The 26293-nt window shown below is 37.9% G+C and overlaps 1 protein-coding gene across 6 annotated transcripts; it reads right to left on the bottom strand.

Moving 5' to 3' along the window:
* Positions 1-2926: 2926 nt before the first annotated feature.
* On the bottom strand, positions 2927-11721 carry LOC137063503 (ubiquitin carboxyl-terminal hydrolase 36-like). Of its 6 annotated transcripts, none has more exons than XM_067434660.1 (4): positions 11584-11715; positions 3558-3681; positions 3381-3455; positions 2927-3268 (listed from the first exon to the last, which is right to left on the bottom strand). In XM_067434660.1, exons 1-4 carry the CDS (start codon positions 11654-11656, stop codon positions 3232-3234), a joined length of 309 nt encoding a protein of 102 aa, XP_067290761.1. In that variant the 5' UTR covers positions 11657-11715; the 3' UTR covers positions 2927-3231. The 6 variants fall into 6 exon arrangements, with proteins under 6 accessions (XP_067290761.1, XP_067290762.1, XP_067290759.1 ...); XM_067434661.1 differs by having other exon boundaries at positions 2927-3265; XM_067434658.1 differs by lacking the exons at positions 2927-3268; positions 3381-3455; positions 3558-3681 and adding exons at positions 10413-11100; positions 11207-11284; positions 11385-11502.
* Between the last annotated feature and the right edge of the window lie 14572 nt (positions 11722-26293).

Here is a 26293-nt window from a genome sequence, read left to right as displayed (position 1 = left end):
TACATGATGGCCATCACACATGGAAGATCTTTGATTTGTCTCCTGACACCGATGATGCGATCAGTCAACTCTGCTGAGGAGACTTCAGTACAGCACGGTGTCCACTTTTGTAGATTATCTGCTGAGACTGAAGAACAAAATAAACCTCAATATTCTGCATCGTTCCATCATAATAATATACAAACATTTCAAAGCACTTTACCTGTTATAGTCCAGATCACAGATGCAAAAACCACAACAGCCAAACTCCTCATGAGGATCCTTTGTGTCTCCATCGTCACAGTCGATCTCCAACTCTCACTTCTTGTGTCTGAGAGAATATATTGGAGACTCTGACTAGTTCGCCTTAAATAGTCAAGTGGGACTGAAAGGGTTACTTCAGTGATTAGCATATGGCTTTGTATCAGTAGAAATCCTGGAGTATATTTGAATGATTGTCCCCATTTACCCCTGAGACAAGAGATTTATGAATTTTATTTATGGAAAAATTCCTCCGATGATGCAAATATCATCAATTTGCATCATCGGAGGAATTTTTGGCCAGAGGCTAAAGACTACAGCCAGCAGAGGGAGCTATTTCTGCATGTTTTCAATCCCTGCATGGGGGATGGATCTCACTCACAGCTCAGCTCGCAGCTGCAGGCATTCATTTAAACGGAGCGGGAGCGGCGCAAAGTGAGTGTTTCAACTTCTCAAATTAATTCCTATGAAAGTTAAGCTTTCAAAGGCATAAACTGAAAATGCGCCAGACTGAATATGCGCTGTGAATGTATGCCGCCAGCGTGGTCGCATTTACCTCAGCTCTCATCACGAGCTCATTCAGCTCATTCATGACGGTGTAATCTGACTCCTACAGCTGTGACACTCCCTCAGAGGCTAAATCACATTATATTGAACAGACACGTTCAGTTTCTGTTCTCTAACTGAACTGATTTTATGAAAATGAATGCGGTGGGAAAGTTAAAATGATCCAGTGATTCAGTAGCAGTGGCTTTGGGAGTGGCCTCACAGGGCAGCTGGGAATTGTTGTCTTTCCTCCCCATGAGACAAAAATGCATTTTCTGTCTTTTCTCAGTCTAGAAAGCACATTTCTATATGACCCAGTTTAAATACAGATTCATCTTCCCAGCGCTGAAGTACCCCTTTAAACTGCATGGGCTACATCCTGTCCATTTATTTTTGTAGATGATTTCATCATTGATGGTTTCGTCACCATATCTGGCTTTCCTTTAGTTTACCATTCGTCATGGTAGGTGTAAATGTCATCTGCTAAATTAATATCTGTAGATGGGGGATCTCCGTTTGATGAACATGATAGCAAGGATAGCTAGAAAATCTGTCAATAAAAGAGTAAAGTACATTTTAAGTAAATTCCTACAGAAAAACTCAGATACGCAGAATTAGGAATATCTGTTTTCTATCAATATTCTAATCATTATTTTCAATAGTTTTATAAGACGGTGTATAAAACTATAAGAAATGGTTATGTTTAATAGGCTATACCCAATTAAAAGATTAAACACAACTACGAGCCAAGTATACTTTTCAGTATTAGTTTTTTACTTTTACTTTGTCAGTATAAGCAGCAGCGTAGCACCAAATTTTGGGCCCTGGGTACAAACCATCTTGCTGGGCCCCCGTACCATGTATGTGTATGTATAGAAAATGGACTTCCCTGCTTAGGGCCCTGGTTACTCAGTACCCTTTATCCCCCCAGTCCCACACCCCTGACTATAAGTCAAGTATAATTGAGTGCAATTTTAGGTTTATTTCTTAGAAGTACGTATATAAAAAGTAGACTGAAAGTATAGTTTCTTTTTTTTAAAGAAACAATCTAAGGTGCAATCGAAAAGGGCACTTTCACTTTCAAAGGGGCAAGGGCTCAAGCCCACGCCACTGCATAATTTCATTGCTGTCAGTCATGATGGTGATTTATAATGAAACTTACTGTAGCACTTTACCACAACAAACTACTAGTGGGAGAAGTGTGGTGTCTGTGCTACGGGCCTCTGCATGTCCATAGAACTTGAGATAATTTCAGGGAACAACAAAAAGAAAGATGAACATACCACTAAGATGGTCTGTTCAAAAAGGCATTACATATCGAGCTGCTTTTCTCCTTTTTTAAAACAGCCAGCCAAAAAGCTCAGCCAGAGCTGTTGAGCTCGGTAAAGCTGGGGTTTCCTCCTAATCTCGAAATCAGTTTTTCTCAGCTGGTGGGTTGCGACTCAAACTTATTTATATTTTTAACATATGCGTCGGAATCAGAAAAAATGTGGGTGAACGCCTTGCTTTACTAAGAGTCTGGTTAGGCCAGACAAAATTAAGGAAGATATCAATTTATTCACAGCGGTTATAGTGTAGGGGGAAAGCACATGGCAGAACGTTTTGAAAAAAAAATTGACCCGTGGTTGGTATGTTATTGGTATGTGAACGGACATATGTGCTGAATTAGAGATGGTAAAAGTGAGTGGGTCCAATATCATCGGTCTTAAATCATAGGTCTTAAATCGGTCTTACCATATACAATGGTTCCCACACCTATGAATAGCTAGATGTTATATAGTGACACTAACATGAAAGCAGACTTCAATCGCCCCAATGAAAGCATTTTTCACACTGTCTGAATAGTTCTCTATCTCTATATAGTACACTATAAATGTTATTTATATAGATACATTTATTAATTTCTTTAAGTTCTTTCCCCCCAAAAAATGTAACGGAACCAAAACTTTTGAACGGTAGTGTTGCTTCCTATTTCAGATAGCCTAAATACTTTTTAAAAAGAATAAAATCTTTTGAAAAAAATAAATAAAAAAATTACACAACTGTTTTCATCATTGATTATAATCAAAAATGTTTCTTGAGCATCAAATCATCATATTAGAATGATTTCTGTAGGATCATGTGACACTGAAGACTGGAGTAATGATGACAAATTCAGCTTTAATCACAGGATTAAATTGCATTTATAACATATTCCACTATAAATTATATTACTGTGTGTGTGTTTGAATAACATATTGCAGCCTTGGTGAGCAGAAGAGAATTCTTTTTAAAACATTAATATTTTTTACTGTTCTAAAACTTTTGAACTGTAGTGTGTGTGTATATATTCTGCAACTTATATTTAACGAATATTATAATAATGAAGAAAATCATGTGTATGAGTAGCACAACTATGACTGTTTAAGCCCTGCTCCTAAGTTCCGGTTCTGTGGCTGCTGGCTGCTAGGTGGAAGTCAGGTGCTTGTTTCTTCGAGCGCTGCTGTGAGACAAAACAAATAAAATATTGTTAAATATTTAAAAATGTGTACACTTTAGAATATTTTCACGTCTCAATTTTTTTTGTTGTGCTTTATTTATTGGGTTTAACTTACAGAAACTTCTTAACTTTCCTCTGCACCCATGGATTTTTAGGATCACAGCAGAACTCTCCTCGTTCAGTCTTAATGCTGTCAAAGAGAGAGAAAATTTGAAAACACAGATATAAACAATCAGATGCTGTTGATCAATAATTGTGCATATTTTCTTCAGAGACAAACTGTGATTCTTACATGATGGCCTTCACACATGGAAGAGCTTCGTATTGTATCCTGAAACCGATGATGGGATCAGTCAACTCTGCTGAGGAGACTTCAGTACAGCACAGTGTCCACTTTTGTAGGTTATCTGCTGAGACTGAAGAACAAAATAAACCTCAATATTCTGCATCGTTCCATCAGAATAATATACAAACATTTCAAAGCACTTTACCTGTTATAGTCCACATCACAGATGCAAAAACCACAACAGCCAAACTCCTCATGAGGATCCTTTGTGTCTCCATCGTCAGTCGATCTTCAACTCTCACTTCTTGTGTCTGAGAGAATAAGACTATGACTATTCGCCTATGTCGGCTAACGTTACACACTGCAAGCGCGCCGTGTTTGTTTTCTATTCCCCGTCCCAAATGGCACCCTAAACCCTCACAGTCTTCCTCTGAGACCCTGTCCTAAATGGCACACTACATGTGCACTTTCGGTTTCGTGGACTTACAATGGCCGCTACGTGCGCGTATCCGTTAATGCGCGTATGCGACCTCGATGCGCACTTCAGCTGAGCCCGCAAGTTTGCAAACTACGCAGAGGACTTCTACCCGGGATAGAAGGGTATTCCTGCACAACCGGAGGCTGCAGTTTCAGGACCCTTGTTCTAAGACCGCAGTTCTAGGACCCTAGTTATTTGTAACAGCACCACCTACCGAATTGAATCACCAAAACACCAATTTAAGATGGACGATGGTCACCGATCAGACTGTGAGTACTGATATTCAATCAAGTTTTATTTTATAACTTTTAAATGAAACAAAATGTACTAAAGTGAGCTGCTAACTATGAATTAAGAATTAATTCACACAAATTAAGAATTTGTGTGCTAGTTTTATTAATTAGGCTAGGATGTTCTTGATTGTGGCGTGGCTAAGATTTATTAAATCTTTTTTGATTTTTAATGACTATAATGCATCTAGCCAGCTGCCAGCACATTAATTAAACCTAAAAAGATGACAAAAGCATGTTGGTGTAAGGGTGTTTACCTGTAGCTCTACTGTATTAGAGGGCAAACTTGCTGAATACTCATGTTTTACCATAGTTAAGAATAAAATATTCTTACATAACTGCGCTGACTGGCTGGTTGCAGTACAATATTACCCTGTCTAAATTATGCATATTTGACAAGTTTAGCCATTTATACTTTGGCTACGTTCTTATAGCCTGTACTGATATATTTTTGCTGTGAAGGTTTAAAAAGTTGAAAATTAATCCTTTAATTTAAAAAAAATAATTTTTCTGTATGAATCTTGCACAAATGTTTTTTTCTTATCCTTGGAGCTGGACTGAAAAGATTGGGCATAATATTGCAGTGATTAATAAATGCATATTTAGCTACTCCAAACAAATATTATATTCCATTCTGCATATCATGTACATTTCATAATGTAACCAAGATGGCAATGGCTTTTGAGATGTTACCTTTTTTGTTGCTTTTAGGGATTGCTACGCCATCACTGTGGAAATGACTGCGGGATAAAGTCTCAGTGTTTTTTTATTGTTGTTTTTTGTTTTTGTTTTGCCAAGCATATGCTAATATAGTATCTGTCAATATCACACATCTTTCAGCTGGACATGCCTTTCATTAGAAAGTGGTGGTGTCTTCTTCTGATGGAGCGCTTCAAAATAGGAGGGTTATAATAATATATATTTGTATATTCATCTCTGTAACACTTGTTGGTTTTTATAACTTGTGCAGTTTTTTATTAATTTTTTTATCCACAGTTCATTTTGTGCCTTGGCTCATTTATCAAAATTACCCACCAGATTAGTATAATGACTGTCAGTCGTCATCCATTTAGCTAAGTAAGGTATATAGGAAATGTTTACAATAGTTGCCTCACACTGTATGCAGCTTCAACTGTATAGTAACATGGTCTCAATTGGTGGGTGTTGCTCTTATATACTTACAAATTTGGAGTTTGGAATTAGACATGAGTAACATTAATATTCTGTTTGGCTTTCTCTCTCTTCAACTCCAAAAAGTGTTAACTTAAATCAGATATATATACAGCCATTCTGTCTGTGCAGCAACTGATGAAAAAGGGGGTCTTTTTGGTGCTGTTGTTATTGCAAAAATGACATCAATATATATTCTTCAATCATTCTTGAGTCTTGCCTTGCCTTGCCTCTCTACAACCTTTAAAATATTTGACTGTAATTTAGTGACTGCATATCCTTCTGATTCCATCTTTATTTGACCTGATAATGAACTAATTAGTTAAACTTAAGGAGGTTAATCAATATACAGTATAATTCAAGAAATTAAGATTTTTAAGGTACTCAACTTTTTTTTAAAGATTGATATACATTTTTCATTTATATTTTGTGTAAATGAATTTGTTTACATTTAAAATTGTGCATCGAAGCAGGTATTACACATTGTAATATAGTGGTAATGCCACTTTTACTTATTTTTAAGTCCGCCTCGCAATAACCCGCATCCAAATGGGACACCCTGCGGCCTCCTGCTAGCCAAGAAAACATGGGTTGACACGTAAATTATGCTTCCACATACATACAAACAATCAAACAAGATACATAATCAAATCTCTGAATATTTGTTCAGCCTTCGGTTGAGCAGCCAGTAACAAAAAGGGAAAATCACTATAAAAAAAAACACTTAACAACTTTCATTTAATTCGAAACAGTCTTTTAAAATTATTTTATGCATCCAAAAATAAGAACCAGTTTAAGGGCTTTCTGGTTTTGAACAAATGTTATACATATGTACAAGAGTTTACCTCCTTCATTCATTGGTTAAAGTTGGGTTTATATTTTAAACTTCCAAGACGTAATAAGAAATTAATAACAAAGTCAAACTCCTTTTTCTTACTTCAATAAACATCACAGTGAGCGGTGAGAGTTCAACCTCCCTAGACCATAACCAGTTCTCTGACAGCTGCTCTGTGCATTAGTTGATGTTCTCCAGTAGATGGCACACATTCTATTACTGTAACAATATTTCACCCAAAAAACGAATATTCTCTTATAATTGTCAAAATATCATTATGCTAATCTCCATTATCCATCCAATAACAGTCATTGGGGACTATATCTTTTAACCTTTAAAAAGTACTCAGAAGCAAAAGTATCATTATATCCCAGAGAAGAGAGAAAGTAATACTGATTTGTAATGACACAAGGATGAGCAAATAATGACAATTTGGGTGAACTATTTCTTTAATGATTCATCTTAAATATGATTACTGTTCAAACTGTTACAGAGCAAAGGCTGGATGTTTGTGTGAAAGTAAACACAGTTTCCATTGTTTATTGTTTCTATTATTTTAATTTTAAAGATGATAAAGCAAAGCAATTAAGTGAAACATGGTTTAACATTAATGTTGTAGTAGATGTCCTCTATCCTCAGTCCTCTATCTCCTTCAGATCTGGAGAAAAGATGATCATGTTATGAGTTTTCCTTGTCAATGCATAAGCATCATATTAAGATTTCATATTAATATACGGTCGTACCTTTCATTCTGAAGTTAATCCATCGCGCTGTTGGATCCGAGCAGTACTTGTCCTTCTCTGTGTAGAATCTGCAGGACAGATATACAGTATCAGTGAAATGAACACAATATCAGGCATATAAACCTCTGTGAAACGGCACTGTGTGGAGAGAACTTACATGACAGCATCCACACACGGACTCAGAGCATTCTGATATCTGTATCCAATGAGTTTAACATCAGGAGGGATTCTTCCCTTCGACACCTCCTTACAGCAGGTCACTCCAACTCTAGTGGGCCGACGATCTGAAAGAGAGACAGAGATTGAAATCTCGAACATAACTGCACAATGCATACTGTATAGAGTGTGTGAAAACAAGAAGATCTTGATCTTGATAAGGGCTCCATCAAAGGAAACAAAACCATGCTACATCGAAACACAATCTACAGTAATGGATTCACCAGAATTAAAGAGACAGTCCACCCAAAACTCACCCTGATGTTGTTCCAAACCCAACCAAATTTATTAAAATATTTTGTAGAATGTTAATAACCAAACATTTTAATTTCACATTGACTTTGTAAGGCCCGCCCAATCGTCCAGTGGGTGAAGGTTTCTTGTGCAGTCTTTTTAGCGGGGCAAAGTAATTTAATTCAAAATTACTTTTATCCATTTTATTTATTATGACCATGGAGTTTAGGTTAGAAATGACAATTGGTTATTTGGTCTGTTGTATAATAGTATAACTCCACATTTGATTAATCTGTTTAACTCTTTATTGAAATTATACCCGTTCATCTGGATCCCATAACACTTCAAGTGTTGCAAACTTAATTTCCTCTAATGGTAACTTTACATAATCATCCCATGGTTTTCCACATACATGTAATTAGAATAATATTACACTAATCAGGAGTTGAGGCTGACCCTACTTAGATTGGTCTAACAACATTTATTTGCTCTAAAGGGAAGACCCATTAGGTCCACTAGCCTCTACTTTACTTAGCTAATGCCAATGTGTTAGTCATAGCTGTAAAACATCAGTCTGGTGTGCCCTTATGCGTCACTGAAACTGTTCTAGTCATTCTAGTTCTAAGGCAGAAATAAACACACTGCATAAGCTTCATTCAGATTCCAAAATTATGAATGCATGGATGATCTTTGTTTTTAATGAATATCCAGCTCACTTTGGGAAGACATTGCACATTTGTTCCTTCATTTCACCACAGATTTGGTTGTAAACAAGAGACTAGATTTGCTGAGAGGATGAGATTATATGAATGAATGAATGAAGCAACACACTAATGTGAGTATATTGTTTTCATATGTGAAAGTATTGCATTTTTACAGATCATTTGACATCTATTGATTTATGTGTATGTGTCTAACTTAACATAGCACGCTGTCAAAGGCTGAAGAATCCTTTATTTGTGGTGTTGTTGGTTCATTGCGATTCGGGATCAGAGTCAGACATGTAAACTCCCAAGGCCCAACATCCCGGGGTTATGTTTTTTTTTTGCCCCAGCGTGTGTGTGTGTGTGTGTGTGTGTGGTTCGCGGTTATATCCACCAGTCGGGCCAAGTAATACAAAATTAACATTCCGGTAAATCGAGGGTGGATGAGAGATAAATCATTGTGTTTGTTTCATAAAGATATTTTGTGAGCCCTGTTGGTGATTCATTCCGGTTGCCGTTTTTCCACACGCTTCCAATTCCTCATGTGTACTCACAAAGGAGCTGAACCTCATTAAATATGCATATCTTATCCAATCCTATATGTGGGCGTTTACTTCCAAGTCTTTAGTGCGTCACGCCCAGAAAAACCAAAAGCCTCAAAACCAGGGTAGAAAATGACCTATTACTTATTCATTATGATGTTTTTGAATGAAAAAAAACATGCAACCATCATAAGTTGACCTCAGACAACAGTATTAATAAAAAAAAGCCCTAGACCTGTATTGATGACAGGAGGTAAAAACCCACCACAATAAGCAACATATCTCTATCTTAAACCCTTTTTTAACTTTTGCTTTACTTCTGTGAAAATGAAACATTTGTACCAGTCACACTGAGACATTTCAAATGATTAAAAACTTGTATAACACTGTATAGTACTTGTTCATATATGGATTTAGATTGAATTTTAACATATGGAGGGGAAAGATGGGGGTGAGGGAATGAAATGTAAATTAAGGTAATTCATGATCATAGCAGTATTACAAATTTAGTGTTCTTCCTAGGGTTTCTCTCATCATCAGCAGCAAATGAAAAAAACGTATTGACCGTGTGCTGCATGTTTAGTTACTCACAGTTGCCCAGAGCACCAGTGAAGCATCCAATGAGGATCAGAACAGTGACGGCGATGAATCTAGAAGTCCAGGTCATAGCTCTTGATGTCCAGATCAAAGGTGTCGGTCAGTTGGTTGGTGTTGATTATCTGGATGCGTTATTATGAGGAGGTCTTTTAAGACTCGTACGGTAGCAGTCAGACGGAATAATGCGTCACAAACTTACCACCACCCTGTAGAAACCATTGCATCAAGTCATCATTTACCCTTACAAACTTTCACACCTCTTAACCACAATACAGTCAGTTTTACCCGTCAGCATAATTTATGAGAAACCGATATCCCCCTTAGAAGATACCTTTGAAAAGATACAACTTAAAAAAAATACAACTTAAGGCTGAGTTTCTGATGTGTGTCATATGATGTGCTTTATCATAATGGATTTTGTATAGATGTTTTATCAAGAAATACTTTAGGGAATTTGCATTTTTCAGAAACATTTCAACCACATGCTCATTTCCACCACATCTCACATTATGTATTGTGTTTTAAATGAGTTTTAATGTCTGTTAGTGTGAATAAAAATCAACCTCTGGGACATAAACGCACCTTCAACAAATGTCCAAACATTTTGTCGAGATACAACTATTTAAAAATTTGAAATCTAAAAAAAATGTATATTGAGAAAATTGCCTTTAAAGTTCATTGAATGAAGTCCTTAGCAATGATACTAATAATAATACATTTTAAATATATTTTTATGGTAGGAAATGTAAAAAATATATTTTATACATTTGAAGTATATATATATTTTATTTAAACACATGACAATGCAGGTTTAAATATAAAATAATAATAAAAAAACACTTTGTTTAATTATTAAATAAACATTTATTTACTTAATCAGGTTGTGAAGTTTAACCTGAATGACTCAAATTAACATTAATATGTGGAGGAAAAATTGCAAAGGACTTTTTCTATTCCATTTGATTACAGATGAAATTTACATAATAAGAAGCACAAGCAAGCGTGACTGCGAAAGGAAAGAAAAAAGAAGCTAAAAAGAAAAGGTGTCTTCGTTACTGACAGAGGAACTCTTGCACACTTTCAGAAACATCAACCACACGCAAAACCTGGAGTTTCTGATCATAGTTTATTTGTAGTTTCAGATTGCACTCGTACAGATCAGTCTGAAATTCACTCAGACTTCAGATCAGTCATCCTTCTTGACAAAAGAGTTATGACACAAGTCCATTAGCAGTACACTGAGTAAAATATATTTCAATGTAAACTATAATATATGCAAATATTTTATTTAAACACATTTGTTCGAAAACAGTTTCACTATAATTTAGTTTCTAAATAAATGTAATAAATTAACAACTGTCACAGTCAAACTGCATCAACATGTACACAAATACATATGTAATGTTCAATGTAATACTCAATATTAAATATTCAATGTAATATACCTAATTTACTAACTGTCACTTTAAATATTTTCGAAAAACTATAGCAAAATTTCTCTCTAGTTTAAGATGTGTTCTCACTATGAGCTACTTGTTCATGGTTCATGAGCTGTCAGCTGATTGGGTAGATCCTCTCACACGAGTGACATCACTAGATGGTGGTGATGATGATGATGATGATGATGATGATGATGATGATGATGATGATGATGATGATGATGATGATGATGATGATGGTGATGATGGTGATGATGATGGTGCTGGAGTGGAAGTCAGGTACTTGTTTCTTCGAGCTCTGCTGTGAAACACAACAACAAAATGTAAATATAAGAATACTATAGTAAACACACAACACTTAATATGTTGTTACGAATGTTTCGCCACACTTGTTGGGTTTAACTTACAGAAACTGCATAACTTTCTGCTTCACCCATGGTTGTCTCCAATCACAGCAGAACTCCTTCTGTTTCTCAGTCTTAAGGCTGTCAAAGAGAATGACAAAGATGAAAACAGAAATCAAGCATCAGATGCTGTTGATCTCTAATCCTGACAGGTTTTCTTCAGAGACAAACTGATTCTTACATGACGGCCTTCACACATGGAAGACTTTCGTTTTGTATCCTGAAACCGATGATGGGTTCAGTCAACTGTGCTGAGGAGACTTCAGTACAGCACGGTTCCACCTTTTGTTCAGCATCTGCTGAGACAGAAGAACAAAATAAACCTCAATATTCTGCATCGTTCCATCAGAATAATATACAAACATTTCAAAGCACTTTACCTGTTATAGTCCAGATCACAGATGCAAAAACCACAACAGCCAAACTCCTCATGAGGATCCTTTGTGTCTCCATCGTCACAGTCGATCTTCAACTCTCACTTCTTGTGTCTGAGAGAATATATGCAAGACTCTGACTAGTTCTCCTTAAATAGTCAATAAAGCGGAACTTAAACTGCATGGGCTACATCCTTTCATCAGATTTCATCATTGATGGTTGCTTCACCATATCTGGCTTTCCTTGTACACATCTTCCCTTTTCTTCACCCACATCTTCAGTGCTGTTCTTTGTTATTTTCTCAGAGAAAAGCTTAACTCAAAGTCTTCCAGAGTCGCAGTCAAAGCTGTTTCGAAAGACTGCACGCAAGCGCAACTCCGTCATTATGTTAAGCCCCGCCCACCGACTCTACATACGATGTGATTGGCATGACTACACTAAAAAATGCTGGGTTAAAAACAACCCAAGTTGGGTTGAAAATGCACCAACCCAACAATTGGGTTATTTTAACCCAATGGTTGAGTTGTTCTTACCCAGCAATTGGGTTTTCTTAAGCAACATTTAACCCAACCACTGGGTTAAAACAACTCAACCACTGGGTTAAAACAACTCAATTGTTGGGTTAGTGCATTTTCAACCCAACTTGGTTTTTTTTTAACCCAGCATTTTTTAGAGTGTAGAGTTTGGGTTTTACAGCTCAGAAGTGTATTGAGAGTTGTTAGACACTCGTGGCAGATTAGATTTGCTGCCACTAGGGTGATTCTAGATTTCTAGGCTACATTGTAATAACTGTTACAACACAATTTTTTTTCACAGTAACAGACACCGTTATAAACCATCTACGTAATTAAGCTTAGTGTAGTGTAACCACGTCCATGTTATCTTTAAAACCAGCGTGCACAGTTTGTAATAACACAATAACCATAACGCGTTGTTCATTATAAAAGTGGGATTATGTATTATATTGAGAACGTCATACATAGAAAGCATGCCGTAATGTAACTTACCCACTTTAGCCTCATTCATCGTGAAGCATGTAAGCATTTCAAACTACATTCACTTCTTCTCGAGGAGCAGCAGGAACACGACAGATCTGAATCCTTTATTCAGGAGCAGCTTCTTAGCAAAACATGCTTCATACTAACCCTCGGTTATAAAGCAGTCTGGTGAGAAATGCCTTGCGGTTCGCAAAAACATAAAAGCATTGACGAAAACAAAACTCAGCCACTGCGTCTTCAGCGGTTCGGATTTAGGAACATCAGAATGACTGAGGTGTTCATTATTACACCCAAGAACAGAACACTACAATCGCTTAGACACTATTCTTCTCCAGCGTATCAACAATGGCAGACTATGACAGAGCTCGCTCAGGGCGGGTCTGAGGTGAAACTGCTGTCAATCAACAATCGAGGGAGGGGCGTCTGACAGTGTGACGGAAAACAGTGTGAAAACATATAAGGAGATTTAAAAAAAAAAACACTGGATGGATTTTTATCATTATAGGATGGTGTACAGGCACTGCCAACACACCTTCCCATACTATCAGCTTGTACAAGTGCATATGACCCCTTTAAAGTGACAGCCTGCTAATACAGTGAACCTGCCACTGTTTGTCAAACAACAAAAGAAAAAGAGACAATCCCTCATTGCTCTTGGCTAAACAATCTTTGTAATTTTATTATGTATCAGTGTATTGATATAACTATATTACCAAGTCAAACAAAGAGTTGATGTTAAATTATATTTTCGGATTTGTGACATACATTTTTGCTATAACACTGCTGGTCAATTTCAGAAGTTGTAGCGACGCTTTCTTTTCCCATAAAGAATGTAAAACACATAAATGACACACATGCATAAAAAAGAAGAAGATTTTAAATAGATTTTAAACACTATTAGCAATATTGTATCACTTATCCCATATCACATTATTTAACAGGGTTTTGCATATCAAATTTTTCTTAGTAGGAAGGAGGGAAGAGTTGGGATGCTACTGTTGACTCACTTAAGAGGTTTGTTGGGTGGTTTTGCCAGTCAATGGGATGGGTCAAGTTTTTCCATTTCACAATCAGATTCTGCATTACTGTCAAATTCTTCTGAAATGCAAGACACTGTCATTTTTTATTTGCAGACTTAAATAATTGCAATATATATATAATTAACTGATATACAGAACAAAAAGTGGTTTGAGTTCATGAAAATTCAGTCGTTTTTTAATCACATATGTTCTCCCAAAAAATGTCTCATTGTATTTGTTTATTATACAATGGCCATTGTGGTTTTGGACCCTGTTGATTTGCATTCTATTGACAAAAAAAAGATACATTCTGAAGTTCTTGATGAAATTCACAGATGTATTTTCCCAGTTTAGGAGTGTGTCGTCTAGGATTTAGTCCAGTTTTCACAAATTACACAATTTATTGAATAAGAGCAGAAGAAAAAACAGGTTAGGAAATGGCCTTTAATGTGAAACTGTACATATAATCTGTAAAAATTGTATGATAGTAAGTTATGAAAACATACCAAAACAAGTCATACAAGACTAGCCAGTACAGCAGCTATATTACGCTGTAGCCCAAGACGGTTTCCCACTGAAGCTAAGCAGAGCTGAGCCTGGTCAGTCCCTGAATGGGAGACCAACTGGGAAAACTAGGATGCTGCCGGTAGAGGTGTTAGTGAGGCCAGCAGGGGGCGCTCACCCTGTGGTCTGTGTAGGTCCTAATGCCCCAGTATAGTGATGGGGACACTACTGTCGAAGAGCACCGTCCTTCAGTTGAGATGTTAAATCGAGGTCCTGACTCCCAGGGAGTGCAATATGGCTGCCGTCGCATCATCCAGGTGGATGCTGCAGATTGGTGGTGGTTGAGGAGATTCCCCCCCTTCTATATGTAAAGCGCTTTGAGTGCTAAAGTGCTATTTAAATGTAACAAATTATTAATTATTATTATTATTGAACTATATTTTTCATGTCAGGTTAATGTAATATAAGTTGCAATGACTTAAACATTCAAGTGGATTGTACTTAGAAATTAAGGCAACAACTTTTTCTTCTCTTCATTGACAAAAATACATTCTGAATCACTCTTCAAAATCCTGTGTTCCACAAAAGAACGTCATTTTGCTCGATCATGTTCTGAGGTAATGAATAAATGTGCTGCATAATCTGAGAATGTGTTTATTCTCAGATGCTGAGTGCTGACTAAATAAATGATAATTTAGGCACATTTGACTGTCCTTACTCTGAAGGAAGATGATGCACAGTTCCCATCATTAGAGTGTTGAGAAACGGAAACGTATGACACTGCTGTTTCAGAGAGTGTGTGTGTGTGTGTGCTCGCTCATCTGCTGTGACCTCTGGCTTAAATCTCTACTTCAGAAACACACACTATACCCAGATTACTCACAAAGACCCTCCCGAGGATCTGATGGTTTCAAATATTTTTGTGAGAATGTCTCTAAACTCTCCTCATTGTGCCTCAGGCCTTAAATCAAAGATAAAGACAACATCAGTAGAAATCCAGATATGCAGGACCGGATTCGACCACTGATCTCATGGTCGAATCTTCGTGGGTGTTATGAAACGAGGATCATACCATTTTGGCAATATGGGTGGTCAATATTAGTGTTATAAAGACGTGTTGCGGCACTGAGCGATCGGCCATTTAAGGGCACTGATGAGCTTCGCACCGGATGGGCCGCGCCTTTAAAATTCGAACACACAAGCTGTGTCTCATTTTAGAAGGCTGCGTCCTCCGGAGGTCGCATTCGAAGGGTGCATACGTCATAAGGCCGTCTCATTTCAAAAAAGTGAGTAGCTGTCCATATAAACTTCCCTTGTCCACTTCACCAAGTGGAACGCACTTAAAAATGGCGACAGGGATTCCCCCAAGGGGAAGTGCTTAGGAAAGTTTGCAAGTGCGTGTCTTAAAGTGGAGTGGAACGCAGCATAGGACTCTCCAAATGCGACCTTCGAATGCGTCCTTCTTTCACAGGAATTCGGAGTGTGCACGAGGAGTATCCCTCACGGCTGGAGATAACCCACAATTATTTGCGTCTCCGTTAACAACCGTCATATTTTTTTTATATTATATGAAAAAACGGCACCACCGCCAGATATTCATGCGAGCGTAGGTGTGGTGTTTAAATTAAGTAGTTCAAGCTTTTTTTTTTTTTTAAGCTCTACCTCAAACAGATAGTTGTGGTAAACAGGATTACAACTGTTTAGTGCATTTTAAACGTTTAGAACAGTACATTGCTGTCAAGGAAAGAAACATTTCATAGTCATTTTCAAGTTATAAATACATTTCATTCATATAACTGGCGTGAGAGCGCGAGGCTGAACTTGTTGGCATAGCAACGTGATATTTCCTGCCTGTGTGTCCTACGAAGGACGTCTCGTTTAATTCTGATTGAGGACACTCCGTATACTGCATCCTACACAGGATGGGTCCTCCGGAGGACGCAGCCTTCGAAATTTAACGAAATGACACACAGCTATATACACCGCCGGAGGCATTCGACGCCTTTCCGCGGCGATTAAATGTATATTTACCTCAAATTGTGAATGTACATACTGATTTCACCCTGTGCTAAGATACACTCATCGTGCAGCTCTTCTGTCAGTAGTCGATTAAAAACTGAGCTCGCAGGTATATAATGTTCACGTCTGCCTGGTGTGAGATCCTGAGACACGGCGCTGAGCTTCAGCAAACGCACTCAAAGTGTTCTTTTCCTCTCTAGGCAGGCATTTTTTTTTGGTTTATTTATCAAAATGTTCTTTTATATATTTGTGTGATGTTCTGTGTTTCGATCGCGGCTTTTAAATGTTATGAGAGAATGTGTAGTGTAGCCTAGTTTTTATCATTTTATTAAAAGTGGTGGCTGTGTGCCTTGTGTAAAAATAGCCTCCTGCTGACTGTAGTGCCCTGCCCTTCCCAACCCATTTATACCGTTTATTTTTTTCCGGTCTATGGTTTACACACGCACAAATGATTCGACTATCGGTCGACCAAAGAGAGATTCGAAAATTCTGATTCGAATGTGTAAATCCTTAGTCGTTGACACCCCTAGTTTTTTATTAAAGTTTACATTCATACTTGGGGTTATTAGGGGTCGAATTAGGGGTGTTGCAATATACCTGTATTGGCGAAAACCACAATATTCAAAATTATTGTTCAAAATACATGTTTTGATAACATGACGCATACATACTCCAGTGTGCCAAGTCCTTCTGGAGCCTGTGTTTTTTCTATCTTTCTCCCAATTATATACTTATGCAGCCATAAAAATAGTTCAGCTTTGTTTTTAATGTCAACATAGTTGTATTTCGTTTTGTAAGTATTTGAAATGTAAGTTTCAGAGCTGAAATCTTCCTTGTTAGTAAAAGAAAAGCTTTTACAGACAGCCATTGGGCTGTGATTATGGGGCGTGTTTCAACCGAAGCAGGAAAGACATCAACTGGATAGAGCTACAACCAATCAGAGCAACAGGGCAATGCATAATGTTAGTTGTCAAATGTCAACAGAACTCAACTGCACTGTGTTGCCAAGTCTGCAGTTTTCCAGAGGGTTGTTTTCTATGTCAAAGGGTTGAAGCGACCTCAATTATGTGATATATAGACCCAGGATTGCGAATTTTAACAGGCAACCTTTCCAAAATAACACACATTTTACCACCCAAACGCCATTTTTTAGGGTGTGTTAAAGGGGTGGTAAAACACGATTTCACTTTTCGAACTTTATATATCATATTAATAAAGTATACTAAAAAATCAGATGAGCCCAGAATATAAACGCAACACATTTTTTTAAACACGTTTTCTTATAATGGTTTTCTATGGGAGGAAAACGCTTAACGTGTAATTAAACGTGTTCATATTCTGGGCTCAGCAGATTTTTTTGTACATAATATAGGCTAGTTTATTAATATGATATTTCCTGAGTTTGGTCAGTTAATAACAGCAGCATTGTGAACTTTTGTAATGAAACATACATTTGGCCATTAACTTTTAAATGCTTTATTATAACTGCAAACACACGAGGAGAGTCTCTGCATTAAAGACCCACACAAGGCAAATTAACATGCTACTACATTTCTCTCTGATACGCTAGAAAATGACACTGAATGTGGAGGATTTGAACTGTGATGATGATTGACAGGGCAGTTTAAACGGCGATGGGATGTACGTAACTAAGCGACAGAGTCTGTTAAAGATGACAAAGCCGTATGTCCCAAAGCTTGCATACTCTTCTGCTACACACTCAAAAGCATGTATTTTTTCTTCACAAAAAGAGTACATACTTTTAGGACGTAGTATAAGTAGGTGAATTGGGACGCAGCAACAGACTAATGACTGGACAAGGGACACCTGTGAGATTAAACAATGAACCAATGATGTGAAGAACACATGAGGGCATGGGAATCACATGACAAACCAGGAACATGACTGTGAACATGATAAACTGAGAAACATTGACAGTGAACATGGCAAAATTAACAAAAATTAAAACATGAACTTGATATAACCCAAACACACTGTGACAGTATGCACAGCAGTTAAGAGAGACAGCAAACTACAGATTGTTTCCTTTGTGAAATATGTTCAGTGTGTTTTTCCGGTGTAGAAGAGGATGTGTGATGAAGTGAAGCTGGACTGACTGACACGAATGGAAAAGTCTTGCTGGTGTGTCTGGTGAAGAGCAAGATTCAGTTCCCATGTGTCGTTCAAGATTTAGTCAGATTTGTACATGTTACACCCATCTATTAAATTAAAACAGAAGAAAAACAGGTTAGGACAGTGGCACATTTACATGATACATAAACAGTAGATTTTGAGAACCTTGCGAGAAGAGGTTGTCATTTGTGACCCTGGACCACAAAACCAGTCAAAAGTCGCACTGTGGCCAACAATACACTGTATTGGTCAAAATGATCGATTCTTCTTTTATGCTAAAAATCATTCGAATATTACACTTCCATAAAGATATTCTGTTCATTTCCCACCGATTAGTAGTAATATGCATTGCTAAGGTCATAATAAAGACAACTTTAAAGCTGATTTTCTTTTTTTAAAGGGGAATACATATTTTCAAAAAGTTGTATTTCGGCCAAATGTTGTCATTTGCCCCCCCCCAAATGCCCCCCCCCCCCCCACTAACCTCTTTTAGAATCTTTATCCTTTTATGGTTTGCAGCGTTAGGATTGATGCAGTATATATTTGTATCTTTATCAATAAACCTGTAAAAATGAGAGGGAGAAATGCTTTTATTGCTGCATATATTGACACAATACAATGTTCTTTGACAAAGAGAGTTCAGAAGCAAGTGGTTTCTTTAAATGTTATTGGACTGACTTACACTACAGCTTTAAGACAATCAGCCGTTGCTGGTAGGTTGTAACAATGTTTGATTTGGATCTTTGGATGTGGTATCTTGGGCTCATACTCTCTGCAGCACATTCCAGGTTTATGGCCATTAGAGATCACTGCAAAACAGAACAAAACATACCTATATAATAGGCTGATTCTTTATGTTGTTTAATTGTTTAAATAAAACGGTTCAAAGAAAAAAGCCCATATTTTTTTCATTTAAAAACATCCAGGAATCCTTAAAATAAGATCATTTTATTTGAGAGGCAAATCTGCACAAGACATTAACACTTGTTGTTAGAGAATATACCTCAAGTACATTTTTCTTAACCCATTGGCAAATTTCTTTTTCTTTTTTAAACATTAATCTCAAATAATTTAGTGAGATTTATGCTTAAAAACAAAAATGTTTCCAATATGATAAGAAAAATATTGAGTGGAAATGTCAATTTGCATGTAAAATGTAGAGCAATAAGAGACGGATACTCACCTCCTGATGTAAACGCACAGAGGAATAAAACCAAACAACTCAAAACGATCATTTGATGAGATTGTGAGTACAGGTGCATGATTTCTTCTGAGGGATCCTCTTTGCTGTGATATTCTCCAAACGGTTTACTGCTCTTGGGCCGCCGTTGCTTTTTATGTCCTTAGAAAGAGGGAAGTGTTGTCTTTCTTCATGATTCTTATGAATAAAGGAAATTGAATAAGTTGCGCCATGGTTAATGACTCAGCTACATGACTTGCACAAAAATGACGGATGCTTTTTTTTTTACGATTATCATTTACAGTTTTCGGAGTTGTTTCTTCACGTTTCTTTTCTTATGTTAAATTTATAAAAGTTTATTATGTAAGGTGAACACTGTTATCAATTTAATTTGCCTTTAAAATAAATAAATAACAACAAGCATATTTTTAAAAATAAAATGCATAATTAACTCATTGGACAAACTAAAAATATTGAATTGAGAGCAGGAATTCCATCCAATGATAAGGATAAGTGCCCATCTGTATAAGTGCCCACAGCCTAAACACAGGCACCACTCTTCTGCCAGGGTATTCTCACAAAAATGCATATAAATAGTATGAGTGTGCAATCTCGTGGAATGTATACGCCAAAACTCATTTTGGTGTGTCTATGGCACACTGTTTTTCACGTGCATATGAGACGCATTTTATGGCGTATTATACATACGAACCCACCACCCTAAACCTACCCAAGAGCGTGTCATATATACGCCCCACCACCCTAAACCTACCCAAGAGTGTGTCATATATACGCCCCACCACCCTAAACCTACCCAAGAGCGTGTCATATATACGCCCCACTACCCTAAACCTACCCAAGAGCGTGTCATATATACGCCCCACTACCCTAAACCTACCCAAGAGCGTGTGATATATACGCCCCACTACCCTAAACCTACCCAAGAACGTGTGATATATACGCCCCACTACCCTAAACCTACCCAAGCGCGTGTCATATATACGCCCCACTACCCTAAACTTACCCAAGAGCGTGTCATATATACGCCCCACTACCCTAAACCTACCCAAGAGCGTGTCATATATACGCCTCACCACCCTAAACCTACCCAAGAGCGTGTCATATATACGCCCCAGCACCCTAAACCTACCCAAGAGCATGTCATATATACACCCCACCACCCTAAACCTACCCAAGAGCGTGTCATAAATACGCCCCACCACCCTAAACCTACCCAAGAGCGTGTCATATGTACGCACCACTACCCTAAACCTACCCAAGAGCGTGTCATATATACGCCCCACTACCCTAAACCTACCCAAGAGCGTGTCATATATACGCCCCACCACCCTAAACCTACCCAAGAGCGTGTCATATATACGCCCCACCACCCTAAACTTACCCAAGAGCGTGTCATATATACGCTCCACTACCCTAAACCTACCCAAGAGCGTGTCATATATACGCCCCACTACCCTAAACCTACCCAAGAGCGTGTCATATATACGCCCCACCACCCTAAACCTACCCAAGAGCGTGTCATATATACGCCCCACCACCCTAAACTTACCCAAGAGCGTGTCATATATACGCTCCACTACCCTAAACCTACCCAAGAGCGTGTCATATATACGCCCCACTACCCTAAACCTACCCAAGAGCGTGTCATATATACGCCCCACCACCCTAAACCTACCCAAGAGCGTGTCATATATACGCCCCACCACCCTAAACCTACCCAAGAGTGTGTCATATATACGCCCCACCACCCTAAACCTACCCAAGAGCGTGTCATATATACGCCCCACTACCCTAAACCTACCCAAGAGCGTGTCATATATACGCCCCACTACCCTAAACCTACCCAAGAGCGTGTGATATATACGCCCCACTACCCTAAACCTACCCAAGAACGTGTGATATATACGCCCCACTACCCTAAACCTACCCAAGCGCGTGTCATATATACGCCCCACTACCCTAAACTTACCCAAGAGCGTGTCATATATACGCCCCACTACCCTAAACCTACCCAAGAGCGTGTCATATATACGCCTCACCACCCTAAACCTACCCAAGAGCGTGTCATATATACGCCCCAGCACCCTAAACCTACCCAAGAGCATGTCATATATACGCCCCACCACCCTAAACCTACCCAAGAGCGTGTCATATATACGCCCCACCACCCTAAACCTACCCAAGAGTGTGTCATATATACGCCCCACTACCCTAAACCTACCCAAGAGCGTGTCATATATACGCCCCACTACCCTAAACCTACCCAAGAGCGTGTCATATATACGCCTCACCACCCTAAACCTACCCAAGAGCGTGTCATATATACGCCCCACTACCCTAAACCTACCCAAGAGCGTGTCATATATACGTCCCACTACCCTAAACCTACCCAAGAGCGTGTCATATATACGCCCCACTACCCTAAACCTACCCAAGAGTGTGTCATATATACGCCTCACCACCCACTCATATATACCCTAAACCTACCCAAGAGCGTGTCATATATATGCCCCACCACCCTAAACCTACCCAAGAGCGTGTCATATATACGTCCCACTACCCTAAACCTACCCAAGAGCGTGTCATATATACGCCCCACTACCCTAAACCTACCCAAGAGCGTGTCATATATACGCCCCACTACCCTAAACCTACCCAAGAGCGTGTCATATATACGCCCCACCACCCTAAACCTACCCAAGAGCGTGTCATATATACGCCCCACCACCCTAAACCTACCCAAGAGTGTGTCATATATACGCCCCACTACCCTAAACCTACCCAAGAGCGTGTCATATAAACGCCCCAGCACCCTAAACCTACCCAAGAGCGTGTCATATATACGCCCCACCACCCTAAACCTACCCAAGAGCGTGTCATATATACGCCCCACCACCTTAAACCTACCCAAGAGCGTGTCATATATACGCCCCAGCACCCTAAACCTACCCAAGAGCGTGTCATATATACGCCCCACCACCCTAAACCTACCCAAGAGCGTGTCATATATACGCCCCACTACCCTAAACCTACCCAAGAGCGTGTCATATATACGCCCCACCACCCTAAACGTACCCAAGAGCGTGTCATATATACGCCCCACTACCCTAAACCTACCCAAGAGCGTCATATATACGCCCCACCACCCTAAACCTACCCAAGAGCGTGTCATATATACGCCCCACCACCCTAAACCTACCCAAGAGCGTGTCATATATACGCCCCACCACCCTAAACCTACCCAAGAGCGTGTGATATATACGCCCCACCACCCTAAACTTACCCAAGAGCGTGTCATATATACGCCCCACTACCCTAAACCTACCCAAGAGCGTGTCATATATACGCCCCACCACCCTAAACCTACCCAAGAGCGTGTCATATATACGCCCCACCACCCTAAACCTACCCAAGAGCGTGTCATATGCACGCCAAAAACAGCGTATCATATGCACGCCAAAATGAGTTTTGGCGTATACATTCCACGACATTGCACACTCGTACTATTTATACGCATTTATGTGTGATCGGGTTGCTTCTGCATAATGGTAACCACAAAATGACAGAAACTCCTCAATGTCCAACATAACTGAACATTAAACACTAACATAAACTAATAACATCTTTCCCTTTACTGAAAAACACATAAAATAACACTTTATTCCATACATTTTCTCCTCTAAAGCACAAATTGTATTGTATTTTGAATTTGTATTTGTATTTATTTTTCTCCATCATGCCCTGATGGAGTTTGGGTTCCTTGCCACTGTCGCCTTTGGCTTGGCTTGCTCAGTTGGGGACACTAAAATTATGATCCAAGTTATTCAACTAAATATACAAATAAAATTTATGAATTAGGTCATATTTAATTCTATAAACTATACTACTAATCCACCAACATTGTAGCTATATGATAGATTAAAATAAGCTGATAACATTGCTGTTTTCTCCAGGACGACTGTACAGCCAAATCTAATTTTGTTGCAATATTGACCTGTTCGACACTGTGAAGCTGCACAATCATCATAGTAAAAGCGCTATATAAATAAAGTTGATTGATTGATTGATCTTTCAGATAATATGCATAAATGCTTTATTTTTTTTTATTTTTTTTTACCTGATATGCATTCTTATTTCTGTTTATTATTTGAATGATAAATACAATTCATGCCACCCATTGAATTAGAACAGAAGAAAAACATGTTAGGAAGTGGCCCTTTACTTGATACATAAACAGTAGATTCTGAGAACCTTAAGAGAAGAGGTTGTCATAGTGACCCTGGACCACAAAACATAAGTTGCATGAGTATATTTGTGGCCTACTAGAAAAAATATGATTGATTTATGACCCTTGATTTATTGCTTTTTATTGTTTTATTACTTTATTCATGTCACCTTTTGACCTTCCGTTTTCAGACTGTTTCTGTTCACATGTTCAGCAAGCCATTGGGGTGTAGCTGGTTCACACCCACCTCCACAAAACAGGTGCTAAAAATGTTGTTGAAATAAAAGGGGGGAGAAACGTGATTATTTCAACAAGAAGGCATTCTGTAACTCTGGCGTTTACAATGGCTGTTCCAAAGACTGTCGGTAGAAAGGTGCTGTGTATTTCGCCAACAAGAGGTCCTATCGAAATGGATTTGCGCCTAGGAAAAAAACAAAATGTTACACTGTAAAAAAAAAAATCAGGTCTCCAATTGAAAATTTTCAAGTGACTGGTCACATCTAAATTTTTCAGTTTGCCGAATTTAATTTCTGTTTCGAAATACGTGCGTGCTTTCACCACTGAAGAGCGCACTTCACGCTCACACCAGGCTATAATGTTGACAAGAGAGGAAAGTTCCTTTTTCTGAGGGTAAACTTTGTATCTCGTAAGAAGTTATGACAGAGACATAGCCTGGCTACACCCTCTCATCTTGACAGCGTTTGTCCCAGCACTTTTTACGTTAACTGCGCCTGACAGAAGAATTTATTTTTTCTGAGATGATTATTACACTTTATAACAAATAAATAGCTTTAATAAAACCGTATAAGTCCTGGTAGTCGTTGAGAGTTGCTATGGCATCCGTGAACACAATCCAGCTGCTGGAGAAGACGGCGTCCACATTTCTGATGCGGTAGACAAACTGTGTGCATGTCACAAAATGATTCCGATTGGCGCTCATAGATATTTGAATTTATTTGAATACATTGCTTGATATTTGATATCCGTCCTAATTAGATTTTTCTCAAAAATAACACACGTAATCTGGTTAAACCAGATATTTATAAGGTTGTTAATAATTTCTGTAAACCATTGTGGTGTTGATGCTAAATGTTTTACAAATCTCAAGAAACAAAATGTCTGATGTAAGAGATGTGTCAAATGACTGGACTTACATGATGTGTTTGTGCATTAATGCAGGTGAACTAATTTCTGTGACTTTTAGAACAATTTTAGACCTGATGACTAAATGTGGTGTCTGTATTAGAATTACCGATATATTGTGTATTTGTACATATGTGACTGATTTCTGTGTAATAACATTGTCAAGAAATTATCATTCGGATGTTTGCGAAAGCATTGGAACTGGTTGACTACTTTCTTGAGGAAAACATGGTTTAATTTTTATTTCTCAATCATTAATATACGTCATTATGGTATTGAAGAAAATGTATACACCTCACTATGTTTTGGTCATCCTTTTGTGGAAACTGATATGACAATATGTCAGAAGAAGAACTGAAAAAGATTTACTACACAACTTCAAACCCTGGTTCAGTAGGTTGTATAAAACATTTAAAAGATGCTTTGTTGTTTTGGACCCCATTGACAAAAATACATTCTGAATCACTCTTTAAAACCTCGTGTTCCACAAAAGAATGTCATTTTGCTCAATTATTCTGAGGTAATGAATACATGTGCTGCATAATCTGAGAATGTGTTTGCTCTCAGATGCTGAGTATTGACTATGCATTTTTAGACACTCATTTTGTCTGTCATTAGTCTGAAGGAAGATGATGCACAGTTCCCATCATTAGAGTGTTGTAGAGAAACGGAAACGTATGACACTGCTCTGACAGTCATTGTGTGTGTAAGTGTGTGTGTGTGTGTGTGTGTGTGTGTGTGTGTGTGTGTGTGTCTACTCTGACCTCTGGCTTATATCTGCTTCAGAAACACACACTGTCCCCAGATTACTCACAAAGACCCTCCCCAGAGGATCTGATGGTTTCAAATCTTTTTTGAGAATATGTCTAATCTCTCCTCATTGCTGTAGGCCTCAGGCCTTCGATCAAAGATAAAGACAACAGAAATCAGTAGAAATCCAGAAACATTATATTTAAAAATATATATATAATTCAAATTTTTTTTTGTATTATCATTATTATTATTATTTTGTTTGTTTATTAAAGTTCACATTCATACTGCATCAAAAAGCACTTCAAGACATTTAATTGATAAGTTTCTAATAATTTAGAGAAAAAAAGAGAATATAATAGTCATAAATTAGGAAAATAAATATGTTACTTTGTTAAATTAAAAATACATATATATATAATAATAAATTATATGATAAATGAAAAAATAAATAAATTAAAAAACAAAAACAGTACTTCTTACAATTGTGTTATATATTCAGTTCTAAAAAGTAAATATAGGTTTATAAATTAAGCATTATAAATGTAACTAAGACATTGATATCTCAAAAATAAATAAAACATAAAGGAATACTCAGACTTAGACTGCACAGCAGTTAAGAGAGACAGCAAACTACAGATTGTTTCCTTTGTGAAATATGTTCAGTGTGTTTTTTCAGTGTAGAAGAGGACGTGTGATGAAGTGAAGCTGGACTGACTGACA

Source organism: Pseudorasbora parva, chromosome 24 (genome assembly GCF_024679245.1).
Source record: "Pseudorasbora parva isolate DD20220531a chromosome 24, ASM2467924v1, whole genome shotgun sequence".
Taxonomy (NCBI): domain Eukaryota; kingdom Metazoa; phylum Chordata; class Actinopteri; order Cypriniformes; family Gobionidae; genus Pseudorasbora; species Pseudorasbora parva.
The sequence above is the reverse complement of the archived record's forward strand: the minus strand, read 5'-3'. Positions and strand labels throughout refer to the sequence as shown.

What these genes read in the sequence shown, in the direction of transcription:
- LOC137063503 (XM_067434656.1), bottom strand. Translation starts at nt 11,656, where the DNA reads ATGGAGACACAAAGGATCCTCATGAGGAGTTTGGCTGTTGTGGTTTTT. An exon ending in CTGTGATCTGGACTATAACA is followed by an intron (nt 11,510 to 11,584) that starts GGTAAAGTGCTT and finishes TTTTGTTCTTCT; the next exon opens with GTCTCAGCAGATGCTGAACA. An exon ending in CCATGTGTGAAGGCCGTCAT is followed by an intron (nt 11,285 to 11,384) that starts GTAAGAATCAGT and finishes TCTCTTTGACAG; the next exon opens with CCTTAAGACTGAGAAACAGA.